Genomic DNA, 24,723 nt, shown 5'->3' with positions numbered 1-24,723 from the left:
AGAGAGAATGACAAGGATTAGAAACGAAAAGTCAGATGAAGGTACAGGAGAAGAAGAGCTGAGATTTAACAGAGGAGAGAGGGTGAATGAGAGAGTAACAGCTGTGAGGAAATGACTACAGTAGATAATAACCAGGGAGGAGAGACAGAGGCAGAAGTGGAAGGTGTCTTCTTCCTCTCTGATATCACACTGATGCAGAGGCAAAGACCCAACCGGGGACAAAGACAAAGAGACAGACAAAGAAACAGAGGGATATACTGGAGATGTAATGAGGAGGAGAGCATGGTGAGACTTACACTGAGGATGATGGAGCGCAGCTGTTTCTGGGCAAGAATATGGGCCATCTCCTATAGGGGGAAAAAAGAAGAGGGAGAAATAGAGACAGCAAGGGAAAGACAGAATTTAGAGAGAGAGCAAGGAGAGAAAAGGAACAATTAAAATGAGACACAACAATATACCAACAAAAACTACACTAAAATGAGAAATGAATGTGGGCAAAAACCAAAATAAAACTGTCACGGCACACTGCAAAGTATGCCGTGACAGGCCATAAAAAAAGAAATAAAGAAGCCATCCCAAAAAAAAAAAGTAAAAAAAAGAACTTAATCTTATAAAGGGACACTAAATGCACTAACTAATGTCTTCTACAGTGCAAACTACAAAGTGTGCTTATCAAGGGTGCACTTACTGTCAGGGGACAATTTAGGATGTCCACAATGTGCTCATCAAACTACCATTATCGTGTGCAGTGAGGAAACAAAGTCAGAGACAGAGAGACAGAGAGGGTGAGTGAGTGAATGTGGGGAAAACGGAGTCTGAAAGGAGGTTAAAAAAAAAATCATTTCTGTCCGCTGTGCAGCTTATGGAGGGAGAGGGGGAGGCAACAGACTCAGCAGAACGGCGAGAGGCTGGGGGATCATAATAATAGCTTTACTGAATGCTTAGTCCTTACCACACACACCCAAGCACACTAAACACACACACACACACACACACACACGATCATCTGTCCTGTCATGTCAACTAAAATAGTGTCATCAGTCCTTACCATGTTTTATAACATGTCACCTATCTGTGATCTATCTGCATATAAAAAGAACCTGTCCCATAATGTCACATTATAAAGCTGCCTCTGCAGAAATAAAATACATTTTTATGACCACACATGACTCCACCTGAGCAAAAAGAGACACCGTACACTTATCACCTAAAATAAAACTGCTACCGTCCAACCACATGTATCTGATTTGAGCAGACCCTTGTCAAAGTGCCTGCAAATGTACTAATTTAACCCCAGCAAAAGAAATGAAAAATACATGTAGGCACTACATAGCATGCCTTCAGCTTTGTATGCTGCATAGGAGAAAACTGTGGGTTAGCATCATTCATTATTAATGTCATCGCGCATCGCTGGACCCTATGGTGCCGATACAAGGGATCATGTGACTACAGGGCAAAACGTGACATACAGTTGAGAAAGCTAGAGACTGGAAGGGAGAAAAGAAAGCACAGATAGACAGACAGGCAGAGAGACAGATAGTATTTACAGTACAAACACAGTTACAATGCAAAAGCTGTTAATGTATAAATGTGCCATGTAAAGCTCACTGCATCATGAAACATGGGTGATTATATTCAGTACGATGTGAAAGTCTTCTCACTGCAGCCTCACCTGTCTCTTCTCCTCAGGAGCTTTGAGGAAGAGAGCATTGATGACTGCAATAGTGTAGGTCTGGATATCTTGGTCAGTCCTGTAATCACATAATTCCACAAATAAAACAATAGTATTCAATTTTGTAGTAAGCAGTTTATTATCATCACAACTGTGTTGTGAAACACATTTATAACTGTATAAAATTATTTAAAGACAGTTTAAAAAAAGCAATGTAATTACAATGTACTGATTTATTCACTTACCCTTGAAGATGTGGGATGAGCTGTCCAATGGTGATCTCTTGTGCCACCTTGTGGTACAGATCCTGACTGTTGAGCACCATAGACTCCAGGATGGCCAGGGAGCGCTGCAACACTGCTGTGTCCATGGCCGACTTATTCACGTAGCTGGCAATCTACAGGAAGGACAGACAGGAGCGATGAAGGACTCACTAAAAATCAGATTCTAAACACAGATACTAAAATGTAATGGTGGACAGTTAAAAAACACTTTTGTCCTGATGCTTTTATTATTATTACTATAACTACTAATATCATTCCCAGTGTGCAGTAACAGATGAGATAGGAAAAAAAAAATCCTACACATGTGACAAATGAGTCCTTTTGTGATTAACTTCTGTGTTTCATATATTTTTACTTGTGGTATTTTAAAAGAAAAATATATCTTCAGCTGAAGGTGCTAAACAACACTTACACCTTTTCCTTAGTATATTACAGATTTCTCTGGTGTCTGTTACACACTTTGATCCTATAACAATAACATACTTTAACATTTGTGATGTAAGTAAATTGTAACAGATGCCATCACAACCATTGTGTGTATGTGTTTTTAAAAGTAAAGCACTATTATGGCTCCAAGTGTAAATCCCAGCCCTGTTAAATGAGTCATTTTCTTGGCTGACCTTCTTTATGAAGGCAACAGAGAACGTGTCCCAGGAGACAATGCCATGGTCCATCAGCTCCACAAAGGCCGTCAGAGTGAACGACAGCAGGTCACCAAAACTACAACACAACACACAGACACACACAGACACACAAACCATAGGAAATTTCTCTCTTGCAGATGGCTTGGAGCAGTGTATAGCCGCAAAGCCCAGATGGCTTGGAACATAATGAGGAAAGAGCGGTCAGCAGAGACAGAGAGAGAGGGAGGTGGAAAGGGGACAGAAGGACATAAGTTCAATGCTACGACCAGACTTGCTGAAGAGAGAGAGAGAGAGAGAGAGAGAGAGAGACAGAGATGGAGAGAGGAAAAAATGGGAAAGAGGTTTGCGATGCAATGCAGACAGAGTGGCCTTTAAGAAACAGCAGGGGCTGTCAGGAGGCCAGCAGGAGCAGGGCAGCACAGCGTGGTGTTCAATCAGGACCAGAAAGCTACATTATAGAGTGAAGTCATGCAGTTACATAAATATCAGGAGAAATAAATAACTCTGTAAGAGTCACAGGGCACCAAAGCAGGGAACACATTAAACAGCTGTTACTGAAGAGATATTATTATTATTATTGCTAGATGTACTTAATGAGAAATTTAACAATCATGTTTTCACTGGCGCTCATGATAAAATGGAAAAAATGGAAAGTTTTTCTTGCTAGCTTGTATTTCAAACTGCTCAGTAAGTGTAAGGCTTTCGGTGTGTCATTACTGGAAAAATAAATTTTACAATAGTGACCTCTGCTGCTCAAATCGGGCACTGCAGAACTGTCCTGCACTAGAGTGTTTAAGCATAATCTTTATGCTTTTTCTATTCTAGTCAAATTGTATGAAGACTCTACTATGAAGCTCTAATCAAAACAAAAAGGTTCCAACAAAATTCATGCATCTTCAAAAGAGTCTAAGCTATCGAATGTTGCTTTTTGCTACTTTATAAGACACTTTAGGACAGATGATTGCTGAAACATCTGTTTTGAACATAAATAAGAGGCATCCTGAAGACAACTGAAGACATAAGCCCTCAGGAAATAAATATTCCTACATAGAAAATGAATGAACAGAGAGCATCATGGGTCAGTGTCAGTGAATAGTCAAATAAGTAGTAACCCAGTAGTAAGCTGAAGGATGAAGAGGCTTTGCAGATGGTAATGGGCATGTGGATGACACGCTCTGCTTAACTACTCGACTCTACATGGAATAATATAATTAGTGGACAGATTATGGCGGAGGAAAGAAACCCTATTGGATGGATAATGTTCCTGTGTTAAAAGAGGCTATCAGCTAAAAATGCAAACAAAAAAAAGTAAGATCTTTGAATTAACAAATTGGTTCACAGCGTGCCTGCAGAAAATCCCTTCACCCACAGTGGCACCGGTTTGTAAAGAACACCAAGATTCATTTTCAGGATAAGCACTGACTTGTACTGAAAGAAGCAATTATATCTGGCTGTACTAAGCCTTTAATTGGAAAGGCTTATTGTATTGCATTTAGAGGTTTTAATAAAAATGTTACTTCAGTGAATTGCTACAAATGAGTCTTGATCTTCTTTTGGCCTGTGTAGAAGAAGTTATTTGCAGAAGAATTAGGAAGTTTTTTTAGAGCTGTTGCCCAAAACCACATGCAAAAACTTAAAAGTGCAACAGACTTCAAAAATGGAAGCCTGTGGGTGACTGTGTTACACGTATATGTCATTTCCCATAAGACACTGGGGCCAGAGTCTTAATCATGCAGACTCAACCAGCAAGTTAGGAAGAGCACAGAGCCAATGACGTTACCCCGAGGGGGAAGCGGAGGGGAGGGGCTTACCAGGGCTTCATAATCTTCTGTAGTTTCTGATAGCGCCTGCAAAGATTTGAGAAACTTTGGTGTCACAGGTGGGAAACAAGACAAACCAAACCTTTAAGTCTTTGGCAGCACAGAGCAGGGAACAACACCATCACCATCTGGCTTAAATGTAAACATCAATGGACCAGACCAGACCAGACTGTAGGAAAGTCCAGTCTACTCCAGGTTATTTCTTATTTTACAAACAAAGCCACACGCAAACGGTAATTAAAGGTCAATATTTCATTCAACATAAATGTTCATATTACACACTGATGTACAGTAAATACTTTTAACCATTTAGTCTAGTCCGACATCAAAGCATGGCAAACAGAAAAAAAATGAAAAGGCAGTTTGCTGCAAACCTTACTTTCAGCAAGCTTGGCTAACAATGTAGAGAAATGATCAAAAAACATTTATTTAACAAGAAGAATAATCAAAACTATACACTTCAAATGTCTCGAGTGTCAGATGCAATGGAGAAAAAACAAGGCCTGTATCAAAACAAAAAAGTTTTCCACTCTCCTATTATGTACCATACCCTCAGATATCTCCTCCACATTTAATATGGCTGAGTAAACAATGAATGAAATGGCGCCGCAATGACAAGACGCACAAATAAAGACTGCACTGGACTAAAAACAGAAGAGCTGAAAAATGTCATTGCAAAAACATAAATAAATATATTGTTTCAGGATCGATGTCTTGTCTGTATATTATCTGGCGTTAGGGACTACATATAAAGGTAGCATTTCCTAATGAGCTGGATGAAGTTGCACTGTGCATTCTGAAAAGCTTCTCTGTCAAAGCTTATCGGGAAACGGTTGTTGCAAGTTTTTTATCAGTAGGGGGCGATATCAGCCTTTGATGCACAGAACTCATGTGGAAGACAGCAGCAGCCAACCAGCTGACTGAATACAGTGCAACATCTCTGACAGAAGCATTAGATCACAGCACCACTCTGCCCTCGAGCCTCCTGCACTGAGCCTCTTGAATAATTACAATTCACCAAGTTGGTTGGCACGCACACTAATGACTGTGTATGAGTGTGTGTGTGTGTGTGTGTCAGACACCGATACCTATCTGATGTCCGCGTCTGTGTTTCATAAGCTCCTTCTGTTGATATGAAAATGAAGCAGAAGCACTCAGTCTCTCCCACTTACACTCTCTCTGTCTCTCTCTCTCTCTCTCTCTCTCTCTCTCTCTCTCTCTCTCACACACACACACACACACACACACACACACACACACAGTCCACTCTTAAACTCTCCAATGCTGAATAACTGATGAGATGGCAATTTACATAAAACATATTTAATGGAAGGGCCTGAAGTAGAGTGGAGTCAACATCAGTGCTGCTGTGATGGCCCCTGGCAGTAAGATCAAACAGGGTCAAATATTTGCAAATTTGAACATTATATGCAAAAGGATGAGGACAAGAGCCTTCAATGACTTTCTGTCAAATAATAAATGTGAATGTAATGCTAGAGGCGCTGCTGTCTAATATGCAGAAATAGGAGATCATTAAATGGTTTCTGCTGAGGAGAAGACATTAAATATCTGACCAGACTTTGACCCGTTGTGTACACGCAAGACAACCAGGGGCATGAAGGGAGTTTAAGAAGTTATTGTTCAATTTGGGAATTCATTCATGAAATGCTTTGAAATTGAAACGCTTTTTAGAGTTCACTGCTCCGAGCCATAAAAACAGACTGAGTGTCCATCAGTGTGTAGTTATGTCTTCTACACAAGTGTTTGGGTTTGTTAAGTGCCAAGAGCAGACATTTGACGATGGCTGTGTCTTTGGAGCAAACTTTTTGTACAATCAATTCTTCAATCTATATTTTCTCTGGATGGGTAAGAGAGACGAATAATGAGAGTTGTATGAGCCAGAAAATGAGAGCGCCCCGGACAGCTAGCTGCTGCCGCCATCCCTGCCAATTTGTGTGTGAGCCTGTGGGTGTGTGTATTTTCACTCCTACTGTAACTCTCCTCTGGGTTTTGACTCTGGCTGGCTGGCGCCTTGCACTCACACATTGTGCTACAAACACACACACACACACACACACACACACACTCATACACGCGCACACCCGTCCCCCTTGCATCAAAGCTGAGAAATTCCACCTCAGCATAAAAAAAAAAAAAAAAAAAAAAGACCTCGCTATAACCTTCAGAGATGGGCTCCAGGGCCTTCCACCCCTCTGACACAATCACACATGCACATAGACACAAATTGTGAGTTTTTGGATGTGCAAAACAGCAGTGCAGAGTTCTCCTCTCAGTTTGTTGTAGTATAATTACTGTGGTGAACAAAGCTAAACAGGAGCCCCTGGTGCATATGCTACACACTAAAAAGTGAGTTATTTTCTGTTCAGCAGAAACACACCCAGATGAAACTGTTACAGAGTGTGTCAGGGGATCACGGCCCAGCTGTGGATCCATTGTAAACAGCTTCTGTAGCTATGACACAGACTCCACTATAACTGATGCAGACCTCCAGAAATATGTAACTGTGCATGGGGCCCCGATGGCAGAGTGGTTTCAGGGGGAGCCATGTATGTATGAACTTTGTGTGCATGTGCTTAGCCCACTGACTACCAAGCCACTGACATCCATCGCAGGTCAGGCTGCCTTTTTCCTGTGTGCCTTTCCATGACCAACTTGTTTTAAATAAAGGCAAGAAATAGAATGATTTAAAATACAGACCTGTCTCCCGCAGGGATACTACATGAAGACCCAACGAACTGTGATTGATCAGGTGAGGCCACTTGTGCTCCTGAGCAACTTACAATACATATTTTATCATCTTACAAAAACATTTTCACTGCACACCTTTTGCTTTCCACACTTCATTAACAAGGTAGAGCATTTATTGCAAGGAAACTGTTTTCATTTTAGTGTCTAGAGAGGACAAATGTTCTCATTATCACTCGGAGTCACGAGATGAAAGGGAGAATGTAAACAAGATTGCTTTAGGTGCTGTGTATAATGAATTTTGCAGCACAGCCTGTTAATGACACATCTATCTAGTGTTGCAGTGGCACAATAAAATCCTACAGTAACCGCAAATCAATTCCTACACTGAGGCATACACAGCACAGAGGGGGCCAGCTGTAACACCTGATGCAAAGGCATAAATCCATTTTAATATAATGATTGCAAGAGCGATGCTGAAAGTGCACATCATCCAGCTGCTTTGAACTTAGCCAGTCAGAACGCACAGTGCTACTCCAAAGACCCCCTGGGTTCTCCCTGACCTCAGATCTCTATTTGTAAAGTTCAACCTGACTGCATAAAAACCATAAATAGCTTAAGTAAGGTGAAGATGTGTTGCTGTGACAGACTCCTGGTTTGTCAAAGAAATACTGTAGGTACAAGGTAAATATTTGAAATTAAAAAGCAATATGGATTTAGAAATACAATATGTGATGTCAACAAAACCCTTGAGTCCATGTATAATATCAATTCTATGTAAATCTCACATTATAGGCTGAATATCACAGGATAAAACCAGCAGTGGAGAAAATCTTAAATAGCAAAAGAGATGGGAAAGAAATTTGACTTACTCAGTTCCACTCTCCACCATCTGAGTGAGTAGGGAGATGCCGTCCAGGTTGATGAACTCCTGGGCGAAGGTGATGTCTCGGGATGCATTGGCCAGGTCCTTCAGAGCCTCCAGCTTGGCATCCATGCTGGACGACTGGATCCGCTCATGAAGCTGGACTGCTGTCTGGTACTGGAGGAGAGGAAATTATATAGATATTGACATAAATAAAACATGTGTCGGACTGCGAATGCACAAGCCTTTTTCTTTGATAGTTGGAATAAAACTTACAGGAGAGGTGGTCAAGCGTAGGATTGAGCCATTCTTTATGTCATTGCGATTCTGTGGAGGGTTACCAAGATAAAAGCAGAAGTCAGTACGCACTAGAGCTGTATTTGTACCATTGATTCTGCTGCCTGGAGTTAAAAACAGATAACCAAACCTTTTCTGTGATGTAGAAATTTGTTGCATCAGCAATCTGCAGAGCAAAGTTTTCATGGTTCCCCAAGGACCACCTAAAAGCCATGGAATAGGGGAGGAAGAAAATCTCTGCTAGTTGGTATTGAAAGTGGAAGCATCTTGTGTAAACTCGAGCTAATAGGATTCAAGTATGGAGCTACAATACTGCAGAGAGAGAACCCCAGACACCCCTGGAGAATTAATTCTAAGGCATGCATTTGTGCGCACACACACACACACACACACACACACACGCACACACACACACACACACACACACAGACACACAGACAAAAGCAAATGCAAACTTACCCCTCACACACTTCTTTAATGATGGCTGAGAGAGGCTTTTTCTGTGGAGAAAAAAAAAAAAAACTACATTTAGTTCACTTTTCCAAGCTTGAGTTCCTAAAAACAACATTCAACTCCAAGTGGGCTGCAGTTATTTTATATTATAGCAATGGCACAATGAGAGGCTGCTCATCCACAGCCTGCATTTATCCAACTACTGACCATGTGTGTTGCACCATTTTTTTCCAGTCATTCATTCTTTCTGTAAGTGAAACTGATCCGCTCATAAAAAAAAAAACATCTGAAAGTTTGATTATATTTCATTTAAGTAAAGTTCTGCTCCAATGACCATTTTGCTGAATTAAATTCAGTCTTTTGTGAGTAGTTCAACTTTATGGTTTAGATACAGATTTTAATTTAGGTACAGGTCAGCTATTTTTACTCATGTACTCATACAGTACTTCCACCAGTGCTGCTCTGCCTAGAAAGCCAGGAGAAATTTCAGCCAGACTTATCCACCAGTCCATGCTGAGGGTCTCCTGTCTCCCAGTGTGCCAAGCTTAATCTTTTCAAAGCACTCAGTCATGAGCATGTGCACAAAAACACATGCACACACAGCAGTTTAATGAACCTCAGTACACGGTCACCAGTGTACTGTGAAATGTGGCTGTTGTTTTTAAAGTGCTGCTTTGCTTAGGTTTACCCCTGATCTTTGAGAGAGAGGAAAAGCTGCAATGATGGAGATTTAGAGAAAGAAGGTAACAGTGGAGCACTGTTGGGCAAAGAAGAGTGGCCCGTTACGTGAACTGAAGGGGATTAAAAAACAAAAAAAGTGAAAGTGAATAAGATCAAAAGAAACAACAGCAAATAAAGAAAGAGGGAAAGTGACTGCTGAACAAAGAGAAAGAGGGATTGGATGAAAATGAAAAACAGGCAAAATACATATGGGAGAATGAGATGACAAACAAGGACTGCATGTGCACAGTGCAAATCTGCATTAACTTAATGCGGTCTCTGTCATTCCTGCGCTCTCCGGGGCGTACAACATGCCACTAATGAGCCATTTTAGGACAGTTTTAATACCTGGAACTGAAAACAAAGAAAGAGAAAAGGAACGGAAAACCATGATTCTCCCGTTAAACATAAAACAACCGGAATACTAATTGAATAATCAAAGTTTACACTGGGAATGTTTAGGGTTTTTATAGTTCTACATTTTTTTTATGTACAAACCATTTCACACCAAGTCGTCAAAGAAGAACCAGAGGTTTGCAGTATCTTAAAAGACATTAAACCAGTTGTGCATCACTTGGAGCAGTATTTTGTCTCACACAGGATCAAAGCTATTTTTTAGTTCAGTATTGTATTATTAATAATCTAATCAATTTAAATGCAAGAATATTGAAATGACATAATAAGGAAATACTGAATTTTAAATTTTTAATGAACTTATGCACTGTTCAAAATACTTCTTGCTCCCTTTATTCCTGTTTTTCCACAGTATTGCAGGTAAATGATCATGGTAGGTCAATTATATATGTCTATACATTCACACACGGTCCCTCCAAGTCCTGCTTACTTTAGATCTAAGAACTGTTGATGATGTTTTCTCCTACCGTTTTAATTCTCCAGGATCTGCACCATTTGCACTACTCTTCACCTACTCCATCACACTTCCCTGTCTGCTCTCCCATACTATTTCCTCCAATCCACACCAAAGCAGCACCTTCTCTTACTGTGGTACAGTGAGGAGCACAATGACGCACACCTTGTGTATGAGTGTTCACCTTGTGCATTGGCACAAAGGTAAAAAGCAAAGCTGAAATCAACAGTGTAATAAAATATCAAAGCTCATGTTTCTAACAGTTTTGTCAAATCTTCAGCTCCTGTTAAAATGACACAACACTTTTAACAGGAAGGATAACAAGTACACTTCGTCTTTCTGTCATTTTTCAATGTCTCAGCTTTTCTTACATACACAAGGATGCATTTTATTGCATCTTCTTAAACATTCTCATTTTGCTACTATTATAAAGTCATTAGGTACGCATAGACATTGTCCCCCCGAGACAAGAAAAATTATTTTGTGTGTCTGATTTAACTACCACATTTAACTATTGCAGCAGGGAGACGTCTAAAATGTATGTTTTGTATAAACATTGGCTTGGCTATAAACGGTCAGTAACAGGTAAAATAAACTACAGAACACACTTGCTGACTGACAACAGGCCTTCAGAGCTCGTCTCCCTTCCCTCGTTTGCATAAAATTTCCTGCTCTTTTTTTCTACCTGCAAACACATCACAGCAGAAACCCCATCACCTCCTACTCCCCTGTTTCTCTATTGAATTTCTGACAAATAATAACAATAAAACACTTATTACAGTTTGTCTGAACGTGTACCATTTCTCCAGCGTTCATAAACAAATGCTGGACTTTTATGCCCATAAGGCAACGTAGATACAGAAATCTCAGCGTGAGCTTTGCAGACACACACAACCATAGAAGCACAGAGAGAAGAAGAGATATACATACGAGAAAAACAACAAATATATGTGCACAAATCCCTATACAAATGGATACACACACACATGCAGAGCTGTCAGCATATAATATGCATGAATAGTAACAAGTACGCATGTCGCCACACAAACACACCCACACACAGTTTCACTTATGTGGAGTTGTACCCTGTAAACAAACAAAAACGAGACACACAAATTCATATTCATACACAAACACACACTTTCTCTGGGCCTCATGTCAGTGCGAGCAGTTGAAGCCCACTCCCAATCTCATGACTCAGACAGCCATATGCTGCTGCAGGGCCTATTGTACAGGGGAGATGCAGAGGGAGGAGGATAAGATGGGGGTTGATGGTGGAGGAGAAGAAAGGAGGAGGCACGGCGCAAATTTCACAGTTACAACAAAAGAAAAAGACAGGGAGGAGGAGTGAGAGGGAGAATGAACAAGAGAGAAAGCAAAGAACGACCAGGAGGAGGAGGCAAGAGATAGGAGAAAAAAGAGAGATGACAGGGAGAGATAAAAGAATTAGAGAAAAGCAGAGGAAGGGGAGGAGGAGAAGTGGCTTAAAGAAGTACAGATGAAAAAAAAAGGCCAAACAGGAGCTATAGATGTTTTATAATTCAGGCTGCAGGAGCACGGCTGATAAGGGGTCATTAAATACAAAAACTACATTTCTAAATCCACACTTAAGTGCTCAAAGCACCTTCTGGCAAACCCCACAAGCACATGTACTCCACAGTTCAATGTTTCATTCAGAGGTTCATCCATTCAGGAGGGCAGTCGTAACTCCAGTTGCCACGGTGACTCATAGCTTATACAATCATTAGCCCATCTGTGACTCACACACACACACACACACACACACACACACACACACACACAGAGAACAGGCAATTTTACACACTGTATGTGTAATCAAACAACGTAACAGCATTTGTGTCATCCCCCCACACGAGGTAGTCATTGTTTGGGCTAATTATTTTATTAACATATCCAGTGATTGTTAGACCCAGACGATCGCTGACATACACTACGGCCTTTATCTGTGGAATCACATTTGAGTCTGTGTTGGTTTTCACTGATCATAATCATAGGAATCACACTAATAATCTAATATTAGTGTCCAACATTTTGATCAGGAAGTATAACAAACCATATCATATATGTCACTGGAATTTGCTGTGATGTATAGGTGGGGTTTGATAGAATCTGATCAAATCCAAATCAGCAATAAATTTCACAACTAACGACATTTAGCAATCAACATTTTTATGTAACTGAAGTCATGAATGACTAAAATGATGATAATGATAATAATAAATTCAGATCTACACAAACTTTACAGACTTTAGCCTAATTAATGAAAATGAGATAAGCAGCTGAAGCTGTGAGCTATTGATTAAATATGTATCATGACATTGTATTAATAGGTGTAACCTACTTTACCTAGCTGTAGCTGTACTTTCACATCCTGTTATTTCACCTGCTCTGAATACTGGACTTGCAGAGTCAGAGCTATAATTTCGAGAGGAGCTGAGAAGATTCACAGGGAGATTTTTCTGAAATTCATGCAACGCTATTAAATGGATCGTTTGACTCAAGAAGAGTCACCTTTTTGTTAGTCGACCTAAATGACAAAAACACAATCCACTCAGTCACAGAGTGCTGTTAGTGTGTTTCTTTTCGCTTACAATCTTTGGCACAAAAACTCAACTTCACAGAGCACACTGACAGAACTACAGCCAAAGCTTTATATCAGCCTTTTTACAAACCTTATGTCACCGTTACAGCTGACATAATGTGATTTTAACCAGCTGAAGTGACAAAAGTAAGAATTACGCTCCCTACGTTGTGTCTGCCAAACCTTGGTCTCAGTGGATATAAATGTATTGATATAACGGACAGTGCTTTCAGACGCCTACCTGGTCTATCTCCATGAGCTTGGGGAATGCCCCCGGCCATTCAATGGCCACCTTGACGATGTCTGCCGGCGGCGGCATGGCTGCCGGGCGGTGCGGCGGGTGTTTGGCTGTCGCTGCCTCACACCTCTGTCACCAATACTGGAGGAATCTCATCCAAACCTGCAGGACAGGAGCGAAGAGAAGGAGAGGACAGATAACAGAAGAAAACAGGGGAGGAATGGGAATAAGAAGAGAGGATAAAGAGAAAAAAAATGGAGCGCATTAGTCAAAAACTAGTTCTGGTTTCTTGAGATGATGTCTGCTTGCATTAACTTCCTATAAATCCTAACAATACTATACATGGCTAAGCAGGAAGGGTCAACAAGAGCAGTGCTGAAAAATACATAAGTCAAAAGTAAGGGTGTGACAGCTCTGCTGATAACATCACATTTCTAAACGAGGCGTCTGAACAGCTCAAACCACTTTCACACAACATCTATTGGTTTAGAGGAAAAAAGTCAATCAACCTACTTTCACTGGTTTACGGCCATTTGTGCAGACACACACACAGTATAGACGCTGGCCCCTAATATGACCACACCTCAAAACCATCTAATGTCACACTGTACAGCTGCAAATCATGAGGGTCTATCATCAGTGCTGAGACAGAAACCACACATAGATTACTCGCCATCTCTTTTCATTAGCCCACAGATATTACACTCTGTTTGTTAAACACTGAGCACTTCATACAAATTCCTAACAATGCCATGCTAAAAATGATATTCAAAGACACAGTTCAACTGTTAAGACCCACTTATACAAATTAAGACACACAAACACTTTTTTTTTTTTTGTTAATCTTTGCTGTAAGGTCAGCTCCTTCTAAGCGGCTGCTTAATTTAATTTGCGGTTGTTGACACAGAGCATCAGGATGTGCCGATGGGACAAAAACACTCAGGAGTTTAATTCAAATCAAAGTTTAACTGCTAATAGGGTCAGAGCAGGTGAGTGACTGGAGACGTTAGTGTTTTTAAAGATCCGCTACGTTTTTGTTGCGGCTTTGCCTCAGCTCAGTCATTTAAATGTAGCAGAAAAATACGCAAGCCATCCAGCAACATCTTACCACAACTTCCAGGATGAGCAGCTCATTTACACATCATTTTGTGCTCTTCCGAAGCAATGAAAGTGCAGGAGTAACTGCAGAGATGAAGCAGTGCAGGGTAATTACTCACAATAGTGAGCCAGCAACCAAGACTCAACAGCAGCAGCTTTAGCAGGTTACTAGTACAGAGAATTTCCCTGTGCTCCATGTGACCGGCTTAAAAAGGCACTCAGATTTTACACATAAAGGTCAGTTTGCTGAAAACATTTGCATAATAATCATTCTCTCTTTTATCAGTCAACACAATGTAATGCGCCGACCCTGAAGAATATGTACTTATAACAATGTAGTGTGTGTTTCAGTCACAGCATAGCACATCAATACTCATTGCTCTTTCATGCAAACACAGAAACAGTGAGCCTGTAATCCAGGGTGACTCCTCCCTGACTCCTGTCCCTGTGCAGAGGACTCCTGAGAGAGCACACAAAAGCACGATATCTGAAAGAGAAGCAGGCAGTCTGACTGACCTGAAACCCTGTGGCTTTCTAAGATAAGGCAGTCGGAAGATCCATGGTCAAAAAAACAAAAACAAAAACAAAACAAACAAACAAACAAAAAAAAACAGGCAAATCCCATTGACTTTGAACAACACAGTGGGAGCTGGAGGAGGTGTAATGAAACCCACCAGTGCATGGTTATCAAGTGGAAAATGTAGCATAGATATCCCCAAAACCATCTGAACAAGGTATCAATAATTTACTTTCTCAGCCTGGATCATCCCAGTTCCTGGTGGAGAAGCCTGTTTACATATTTAATCTCAATTCATAATGCATAACAACTGGCTCAGACTAATTCCTGGGAGAAAACTATTGAGCAGAAAAGTGTGAGTGTCGATATATATACAGCTTATGTGCCTGAACACAGGCGGAATAGTGAGTAATACAAACACTCACGGCTACAGTCTCACTACTACGCAGTACATACAGTACAGTGTGTGTTTGTGACACTGGCTGGAGTGGGAGTGACCATTTGCCCACACAAGTGATCGATGAACATATATTAATGTATAGGTGGTGTACATAATGAAACCGGTTTGGCGTTCAGTTTGAGTCACCCCATAATAATCCACGTAGCCTTTATTCAAGGGCCCGTTGCCATGGCAGCCACTGCATCAATAGCTCAAGATGTGGATGCATCTTTCTTTCTGAAGCGCATGCCATACTCAAGTCACGTTTGTCACAACTCCACAAAAATGACTCACTCCAGCCCTCTGCTTTGAATTTCACCACCGAAATGTGACCGAGTGCGTTCATTGAAGATTAGAGTGGTTTTATAAAGTATGTTAAATACTTCGAGTATTTTAAATGACACTGGGTTCATGCTGCTGTTTATCCCTCTGTCTGCCGCAACCCTCAGTAACATTATGCAGAGAAAATATCGCTTCTGGGCCACATTCTTGGAAAACCAGGGTAGTGAATGAGCTGCAGAGAGAGCAAAATGGAAAGGAAACAATGAAGCAGATACATGTAAACATCGAGATAATCACAGCCCTGCAAACTGCACACTTAATAGACCAACTGCTGAAAATGTGTATTTTAAAGAATCTCAGCAGCACCACTGTGTTTGCCATGGTAGAATAAAAATGAGTCTCACAAAAAGAAACATTAATGTAGATACACAAGATGTGTGAATATATGATTTTTCTGGTCGTATACACATAATAAAGAGATATTCATCCTTCTCACTACTGACTAAAGCCAGGATTTTTATTTGTAGCCATGATATGGCGGCATGGCTCCAGGAATTTCAGGGTCGACCTGTTGGTCTGTCCCTTTGTACAGGGGAGATTAACGGTGGGAAGACGGATCCTAAAAACTCCAGTGATCGTCTGACTTTTACTCTACCTCCACTATGACATTCACTCTTAAGGATTTTAATTAAATGTCAAGAGCAGTTGGGTGGATTGTAATGAAAGTTTCTACAGACATCTCTCTTCCCATTTAGGATAAACTCACCATGCTCAACTAACAACATCTCCATTAGGCTCAGTTGAACTTGAACAGTGTTTGTTGCTGGTTAGTACGAGTTACTATGCTAACATGCTACACTAGGATGGTCAACATGGTGAACATGTGAATCGTGTAGGAAAACAAAAACTTTTGATTGTGCTGGAACACTAATGATTTTTATACTATTTGCATGTAAAATCCATTATGGGTTGATCTGTATTAGAAATAATCTTCTTGTGTATAAACATTTCACCTGGCTCCAGTTTTACCTGCAGCATAATTATTTATTTAAAATGCATCTGTCTAAATGATTTTTTTTTTTTTTTGATCGTTGTAATGTGTTGGCACATTTCTATTTCACAGCAGTTCATTTAGGGAGTACATTACTATCACAACGGGTCAAAGTAAAAACATACGTGAGATAAAAATTGTAATAAACAGGATTTATCCTTTAAAATGGAAATGTTTACAAGCCTGGTTACTGATGAGCCAGGTCTGCTTTTCCAGTAAAGATGGTGTGTGTGTGTGTGTGTGTGTGTGTGTATTCCGAGCATCTTGTCATTATCTTCTGAGAACTACAGATGACTCAGAAATGGACGGCCTTGAGGCTTATTGATTGGAGGCACACGTACACGCACGCACGCACGCACACACACACACACCTTTCTCATTGCTGACAACCACAGTAAATCCCTTGAAAATGGGCTTGAATGTAATTGTGAGGCACAGCGCTTAAACACACCACAACACCATAGGGGCTACAAATAGTCCAGCACCCATTTGATCAACATGTTTTTTTCCCCACAGTTGCCACACACACCGATTCAGGGAACAACTTTTTAGAATCTCACACTGGGATATCTCAGGTGTGTGTGTGTTGATATATATTAGTCCACACAGTATGCAACAGCATGCTGCTAAACCCATCAAACCACTAACAGGGCCCCAGTCCAGCAAAGAATTGTAATATGTGAATATGTGCAACAACTCTCTCTTCAAACGCCAGCTCACCTGCTGTAACCACAGGCATGTGCCTCCAGGTTGGTAGGTGGGTGAGGGCTGGGGACTAAATATCATGTTACCTTCAGAAATTGGTGATCTGACCTGCCAAAGGTCAAAGTTTAAGCAGTAAACCATCTATAACGGGAGGAGAGAGGGTAAGAAGAGAGGAAACAGAGAGGAGGAAATCCTGTGATTTGTTGGGTGCTGGGTTTCAGTTCAATAATTCATGATATGTAATGTGTAAAGAGTCATATCATCCGTAGAGGGATGAGGGAGGTGAAAGAAAAAGAAGATGGCACAGCGAATGCAAGAAACGCAAAGCAACCTGAGAAGAGAAAGAAGGAAGAAGGGAGGAAGTAGATTAATTAAACTTAAGACATGCAGATGTTGGGAGATGAGAGAGGCGCAGAGTGAGACTGGGGGTATCACTATCAAGGGGAACATGATCTAAGTAAAGCACATCCTCTCCTGCCAGCTCCTCCTGGGACCTTTTAGTACAAACCCTAATGGTGTGAGAGAACATGAGGCAGCAGTTTTTACAGACAAAGTCAACCAACAAGCACTGAACCCTGATAAACTTTAGAATAACAGGAAAAGCCTTTGTTAATACATTTATTAAACTATAAATCATCCTTAACTCAAAGTGGTCTGATGCAATAGACAAACACCACACTTCAGACTTTGTGATCTCCCATGATGAGCTCTCCCCATGCAAATCTAACCCAGCATGTATACAGTATTTATGTGGCACAAATTATTTTTATTGATTTTATTTAATCTGCCATCGTCATAAGCAGCGTTAGCAGCCTATGTAATCAGATATGGGACATCAAACATGCTTTTTAGCCCCTTGTGCCGACGCACCCATGAAACAGGCAGCAACATGAGGTCACCCTGTCAGTCAAAGACTCTATAACTTAGTGTGCTGGGTGGTGGATTTCAAAAGAACCCCTTCTAGCTCTGCATCTGATGCCTCTACAAACGGCCCGCCTTGCCACAGGGGCCTATCTGTGTGAGAGTGTAGGTGTGTATGTGTGTGTGTGTGTGTGTGTGTATGTGTGTGTGCCGTCTGTTTCAATGAATGCGTACATGTGTCAACAAAAAGAGCACCCTCCATTATCTGAGAGCTGAGACGAGAGGCCACCGACACGGTGCAGAGGACTGAGAGTTATTGCTGCTGCAAGCGTGACGTCTTCCCCACCTACACACGCCTGCCACAGGGTGGTCATGTTACACCCTTGAGAAGAAGAAGAGGGTGCATGTGAGAAATGAGCACCCATCCCCCCCACCCCACCCCCAACCTTTTTACCCAGACCTCAGCCCCAAATTAACTCAATTACCAAACTATTTGTCATGTTTCTTCTTTTTTCATCTGAATTTATTTTAAACTGGAAATTATTCAACTATCATCTATTGACGAACTATACAAACATAAATAGTGAATGTTACAATAGTTTTTTCTTGCAAGTGTTTATATTAGTAGTGAACAGTGAATATGTTTTACTACCGCATGAAATGGCAGAAGTATTCTAAATATGTATCCAGTAATTCAAACATATAATGCAGATTAGCATTAATTATTAACTATTTATCCAGGATAACTAACAATTTTAACCATTTACCCATTATTTTACCCATTGTGCACTATTTTAGTTAGGATTTCAACAATGCATACATGAATTCAATCATTAATTCAGTAAGTTAATGTAACCAGCTTTGCAATTTCCCATCACAATATTATTCAGATGTTACAGCTGATTCAATAGGTGTATTTTTTTGCTTTAATGGCACCATAATGTCTATTTTATCAAATTAGTAGAACTGTTTATCAATTTGTTCATGTAGGCAGAAACTGCAAAGGTTCCTCCTGGGGTACTGTCGTTTCAAGAGAAAAACATAACAGAAAGAGTCACTGAAACAAAGAATCTTAAAAACACTGCTGTGTTGTGCCCAATCCTTCTCCAGCACACACATGCCCAGTGCCCATCTGACAGGAAAAGCTGCTGGCTCTAAGACAAAGGGCTGACAAAACAGCTACAAATAAAGAAGAAAGACAAAAGGAAAAGGGGGGAGGCTGGGGTCAGGGTTTAGAAATATGACTTCCAGATTTAACCAAAGGAGGAAGTGTTATGCTCTAAGAGCTTCAGAGTGCATGAATATATACCACCAAGAAAACAAGAACAGGTCCTCACAAACGAAAGCACCAGATGGCTTTCATGAATGTAGTATAGCATCTTCAAATGTTTGGACGTTGGACTGACATGCATCACAACAGTCAGTTGAATTCTCTCAGTGTGACTCCTGCTGGGCTTGTGTGCCTCTCAGCAGGTCTCTTTGTGTCACAAACCCGCCCTGGTTCTCTGCACTACTGCAACCAGGATATCCTGTGAAATGTCGGTACCAGCAGCTCGTAACAAGTCTCTGCAGCCGCCAACCGACCTCCCACAGAGGTGTGAGCAAGTCAGCTCTTGCACTTAGACTGAGCACATACAGCAAAATCTGTATGTGTGCATTTTAATATCCAAATGTGAAGAACGAGCGATGCGGCATCGCAGTGTGTTGCTGACCAAGGTACAAGCACAGCCTAAATCGTGTGTTGCGAGCAGAGCAAGCCAGCAATTTGAGTGAGTCAGAAACAATTAGAGCTACTTGGATGGCATCCTGTAAACCCAGATAAACACTGGAACGTTTAGACACAAGGAGACAAAAAATAAGAAGGCAATTGCCAGAGAAAATTAAAAAAAAAAAAAAAAACAAGGCAAAATTAGGCCTGCAGGCACACAACTAATCCATAATGTTATAGCTTAAGTAATTACTTTTCAATGCTGCAGATTTATGAGCTGTGTAAGTATCCACTTACTTATCCATTCCAAAATCATAAACTACTGACACCACATTTCCATCTCCCCCAAAACTATGAGGTTACAGTGTTCAACTGTCTTAAAACACATATCCATTCTTTGACACTGTCATTCGTCTCTGGTTAGATCTGGAAAATCCACACCGAGGAACAACTCAGATCAGCCAAGTATGTACTGTACTTACCAAGACATTCACTAGTCCAGACTACAAACACCTAACCACAGTGTTCGTGACCAGTGGTGACACACTGGACAAAAAAAAGGAGGCAGGAGAACACATGGTGCCGCACCCTGAGGCCTACTGCATCCTGTGTAGCGTGAATAAACAGTTAAAAAAAAAAAAAAACTTTAAAGACGTGAGGACTCACCCGGAAAACTTGACAGTCACAGGCTTTGTATTTTTTTCCTCAAATCAACCTGCTTCCTGTGCAAACAATCATTAAAAGAAGGCTACACTTTCTAAGCAAGTTTAGCCTGAGTGTCTGCCTGGGAGTGAAGCGCCTTCAGCATCATAAGCCATAGACAAAGAATTTACAGCAGTTTGTGCACTGCCTCACCTCAGACAAAAAAAAAAAAAAAAAAGCGACCAAGAGCTTGTCGAGAGACAAACAGAAAGAGGAAGTAGGCGTTTGTCAAGAAAAGAGGAAACAGGTCCTTCAGCTAGAAATGCGGCAAAATTTAAAGATATTGAAGGCAGCATTGATCATGTTTATCATCAGTGTGTAAACAAGCTGCTTCAGGAAGTTACTACACAGAAAAACCCAATTTGTTGTCTTTCCTCTTCAGTTTTAGTATAAATTAACCAAAAAGGAATTAGTGAACTCTAGAGGTGCTGGGTGGAGTGTTTTGTTATCTTTGGGCAGAGGCAGGCTTACTATTTCTTTCATCCATCCATCCATCATCTATACCCGCTTATTCCTTAACCAGGGTCACAGGGATCTGCTGGAGCCTATCCCAGCTTTCTTTGGGTGGAAGGCAGGGGTACACCCTGGACAGGTCACCAGTCCATCACAGGGCCACTTCCTATTTCTTTCTGTTTTCAGTCTTCATGGTAACTGAAGCAAACCATCTGTTGGCTGTAAATTGGTTCTCATCAAACGCTCTGGATAAAAGCAAATAAGTGCATTTCCTGCTATACTGCAATATGCTCTAATGTCCAACCCTGAAACAAATTCATCCCTAGTCTTATTCAGTGTACCACACATCTCAGCAGGCAACATAGTTATGAGAAACAGGATACTAGAGAGCAAAGGGCCAAGAGGGAAAGTCTAAAAAATTCTTAGTGAATATATGCATCAAATTTATAAACAGTAGCTCACAATTTCCAGTTGTAGCTCATCCAAATGGCCACTGATGATGGAATGGAGGCAGAGCAGTCTACAACAAGCATGAGTACGTGTCCGATTGCTAAGGCTGTCACAAAAGAGCGCTGACCACGAGATAAGAGTCTAAATGCCCAAAAAAGAAACATTTACTGTTTGAGCAGGGCGATGACATTTAAAGCAGAGAGCTCAGACCATCTGTACGAGTGTCACACAAAAACAGATGTTGCCTCCACCCAGGCTGAGGTCAACTTTGCATTTATGAGCTTCATACAAATGGAACATCGAGTTGACTTTCAGTTTTGATTCAAACTCCCACAGAGCCTACAATGGCACATATTTCAACACAGCAGCAGAGAAAACAAAACAAGCTGATAGAAGCACTTCATGTCTTATATTCACTTCTGTCTTGCGCCAAGCTGAGAACAAGACATGTAAACTGAGATGTCATGTGAGTGGTTATTTTACTGAATCCAGATATGGGATGCCATGAAAATCTGAGGAGTGAAGAGTGCTGCGCTCACCGGGGAGTCGGACCAACTCCATGTCAAAGCTTTAATAATCTAGCCAAACTATCTCAGCTCCCTCGTGAACACCCTGGCTCTGTTTGCTCTTTCAGCCCGACTGACCCATGCAGGATGCTGCACTGTGTCTGTCATCAACCTTTCCAAAGACACTGCCTCCTGCACTTCCTCCACCAGCTGCTCTTGTCAAAATTCAAAACCTCATATGTTTGGACACAACATTACAGGGGAATATACATTTACAAGTTTGTTTTTATTTATTTTTTTATTGAGTACTAAAGAGGTTACAACTGTTTGTTTAAAAGTTGGTTGCGTTGAAGCATTGTTTGTAAGATAAATGTTTGACATAATTACCACAAACATAATGACCTAAGTATTTTAAAATCAGATGTTATCGGCTGCCATCACAGAGAATCACGCTAGTACAGCTGTGATTTGGGAGCGATTATTTCATCTGTTTAAGGGATACAAAAATGCTTAAATTTTGCAGCAGTAAAACAGCAGTTTATAGTGAGTATCATGGGAAGTGCAGTAACCTACTGTGCACGGCTCGAAAGAAAAAACTTAAGACAACAAAGAATGTTTTACATTTTAGTTAAGTTCTTCTTTTATAGAAAAAAAAAATACATGTAATAAATAATTAATTGTTTGATGTTTATTAATCCCTGACTAATTCAGGACTTTGAGCTTATGGGTGAACTCTAATGAAAGAGGATCAGTTGAAAACCCAAAATGTAAAATGTAAAAGCAGATTTAGAAAAAAAAACATGTGACAGGTGTTAACATCATTTGGTACATTATTGTTTCATAACCCCTTTTTTCTTTCCCATTTTTTCAAAACCAAATTAATTTGCACGATCCCACTTGCAGAGGAGGCTGTTGACGAAGATAATTCCACGACACCTCAGGGGATCATCTTTTATTCAAAACCACACTAAGGTTTACTCCGCTTGAAAAGGAGTAGCCTGCCTTGGTTGTAAACACCAAACTCTGGTAGTTATTGATTATTACTATAAACAAAAACTCTCCGAACTGCACATCATCTTGTGAAACAAAAACTCAAAAATAGGTGTATGATCGCACAATATATCGCTTCCGAAAAGACCTAAGCTCTAAAAACAGAACAGTAACTATCTCCGTTGGCTTTGCTCACAAAGCAGCTGCCTGTGCCTGGCTGCTAAGCTAATATATGCAAGTTGTCTTCATTTCAGTGATTAAACACACGGTATTTGCCTGAAAAAACACATTGCCCCAGTATTCCCATACTGAATAGGACACTGGGAGGGAGGCAGGATTCCTGTCTGTCTAAAAAGGAAGTCTGAGCTTGATAAGCTGTACTGTAATGAAATTATCATGAACCATATGTAGTAACAGCAGATCATTCCCATTGGCCAGATGATCTTCATTGAATTACAGCTGTGAGTCCAGTTCTCCTCCATGTTTGCATATGCTGGTCTGCAAACCATCAAAGCACAGCGTAATGCATGAAAAGACTACAGGGATGTCAATTCAAAGCAGCACCATAATGAGAGCATGGCCTTAAAGAGTTCTTACATATACGTAGTGTATTGTTTCCTGTGTTTTCTGAAGGCAAAGTTCATAGGTACACAACCTGCTGGCTATAGCACCTACTTAACTGGGCCAAACACTCCTCTGTCTATCTCGCTGCATGAAATGTCAAGTAGAGTTTCACTGTTAGTTGGGTTTCACTGCCCACAGGCGGTTCGAGTATCCTCTTATTATCCTCTGTGATAGTTTATAATAATTATAATCGAGATGTGGTCACGCAGCTAACTGCTGACTCCTTGCTTGTCTCACAGCTGTTTTACACAACGCAGGTTCAGAGGGAAATGGACCAAACCTGTGTGTATGCAAAGCAAAACCACTCAAATCTGCCACATTACAAGTAAAACCATGCTGAGCTTTGCCTTGTCTTGCACATTTTATTCTTTTGTTTTGTTGCTCTAGTGTAATGAGTGGTGTTAATTACCCAAATCCTTAACTATCTGTGCATAGCTAGATAGTAAACCATGAAAAATCTGATTATCAGTCATCAAGACATGATCCTTTTCTTCTTCTCTCCCATCTGTGATGCAGCAAGAAAAAAAAAAACGTCTAAATTATGCAAATGAACACAAAATTACTTAACCTGCAACAAATTTAAACGGAAGACGAAACTCAGAGTCAGAATTTCAGACAGTGAATCATGTAGGTGAAGTTATATTATGCAGTAACGCTGCAGCTATCGATTACTGTAGTAATCAAATGTACTGTATCGATTAGTCAAGTAATATGATAAGAAGTCATTGTGATTTACTAAAGAGCAACAGTAAATAGACATGTTTACATAATTGGTGAATTGGTTTCCTTTTTAGAAAAAACAATATTTTCATTGCTTAAATTGCAGCCAGTAATATTACTGCTCCTATTTAAGTGCCAAATTGCAATCTGGGGTTTAAAGACATTTCTGAAATGGAAAAAACAAAAAATAAAATAATTAATTTCAGGTTATTGAAAAAAGGAAAATTACATGAAACCTGAAAACAGAGGTATAAATAATTACAACACAGATACACAAGTTCTAACCTAACTACAGCTTCAGCCAATATTGAACATTAATAAAAGCGAAATGTTTGCTGTTTAAATGCATTTAAAAGCCACGCGTCGTCATAAATATCACAACAGATAATGATTTAATTCATTGTGATTTTCAGTTGAATTTATTTGGCGTTTAACAACATCTGACACC

The 24,723-nt window shown here is 40.4% G+C and overlaps 1 protein-coding gene across 3 annotated transcripts in view; it reads right to left on the bottom strand.

Moving 5' to 3' along the window:
* elmo1 (engulfment and cell motility 1 (ced-12 homolog, C. elegans)) overlaps positions 1-24,723 on the bottom strand; it is an 85,779-nt gene that overhangs the window by 44,948 nt on the left and 16,108 nt on the right. Inside the window, exons 1-11 of one of the 3 annotated variants that reach the window (XM_026299764.1) lie at positions 20,497-20,681; positions 13,173-13,331; positions 8,748-8,788; positions 8,419-8,491; positions 8,268-8,318; positions 7,999-8,168; positions 4,412-4,447; positions 2,577-2,676; positions 1,918-2,069; positions 1,673-1,751; positions 297-347 (exon numbers count right to left, since the gene is read on the bottom strand). In XM_026299764.1, the coding sequence (XP_026155549.1) occupies positions 297-347; positions 1,673-1,751; positions 1,918-2,069; positions 2,577-2,676; positions 4,412-4,447; positions 7,999-8,168; positions 8,268-8,318; positions 8,419-8,491; positions 8,748-8,788; positions 13,173-13,250 (831 nt within the window). In that variant the 5' untranslated portion in view covers positions 13,251-13,331; positions 20,497-20,681. Of the gene's footprint in view, positions 1-296; positions 348-1,672; positions 1,752-1,917; positions 2,070-2,576; positions 2,677-4,411; positions 4,448-7,998; positions 8,169-8,267; positions 8,319-8,418; positions 8,492-8,747; positions 8,789-13,172; positions 13,332-20,312; positions 20,446-20,496; positions 20,682-24,723 lie in introns of those variants that run through there. The other 2 variants (XM_026299767.1, XM_026299766.1) reach the window with 2 other exon arrangements.

This window comes from Mastacembelus armatus, chromosome 11, assembly GCF_900324485.2.
Source record: "Mastacembelus armatus chromosome 11, fMasArm1.2, whole genome shotgun sequence".
NCBI classification, from domain to species: Eukaryota; Metazoa; Chordata; class Actinopteri; order Synbranchiformes; family Mastacembelidae; genus Mastacembelus; species Mastacembelus armatus.
The sequence above is the reverse complement of the archived record's forward strand: the minus strand, read 5'-3'. Positions and strand labels throughout refer to the sequence as shown.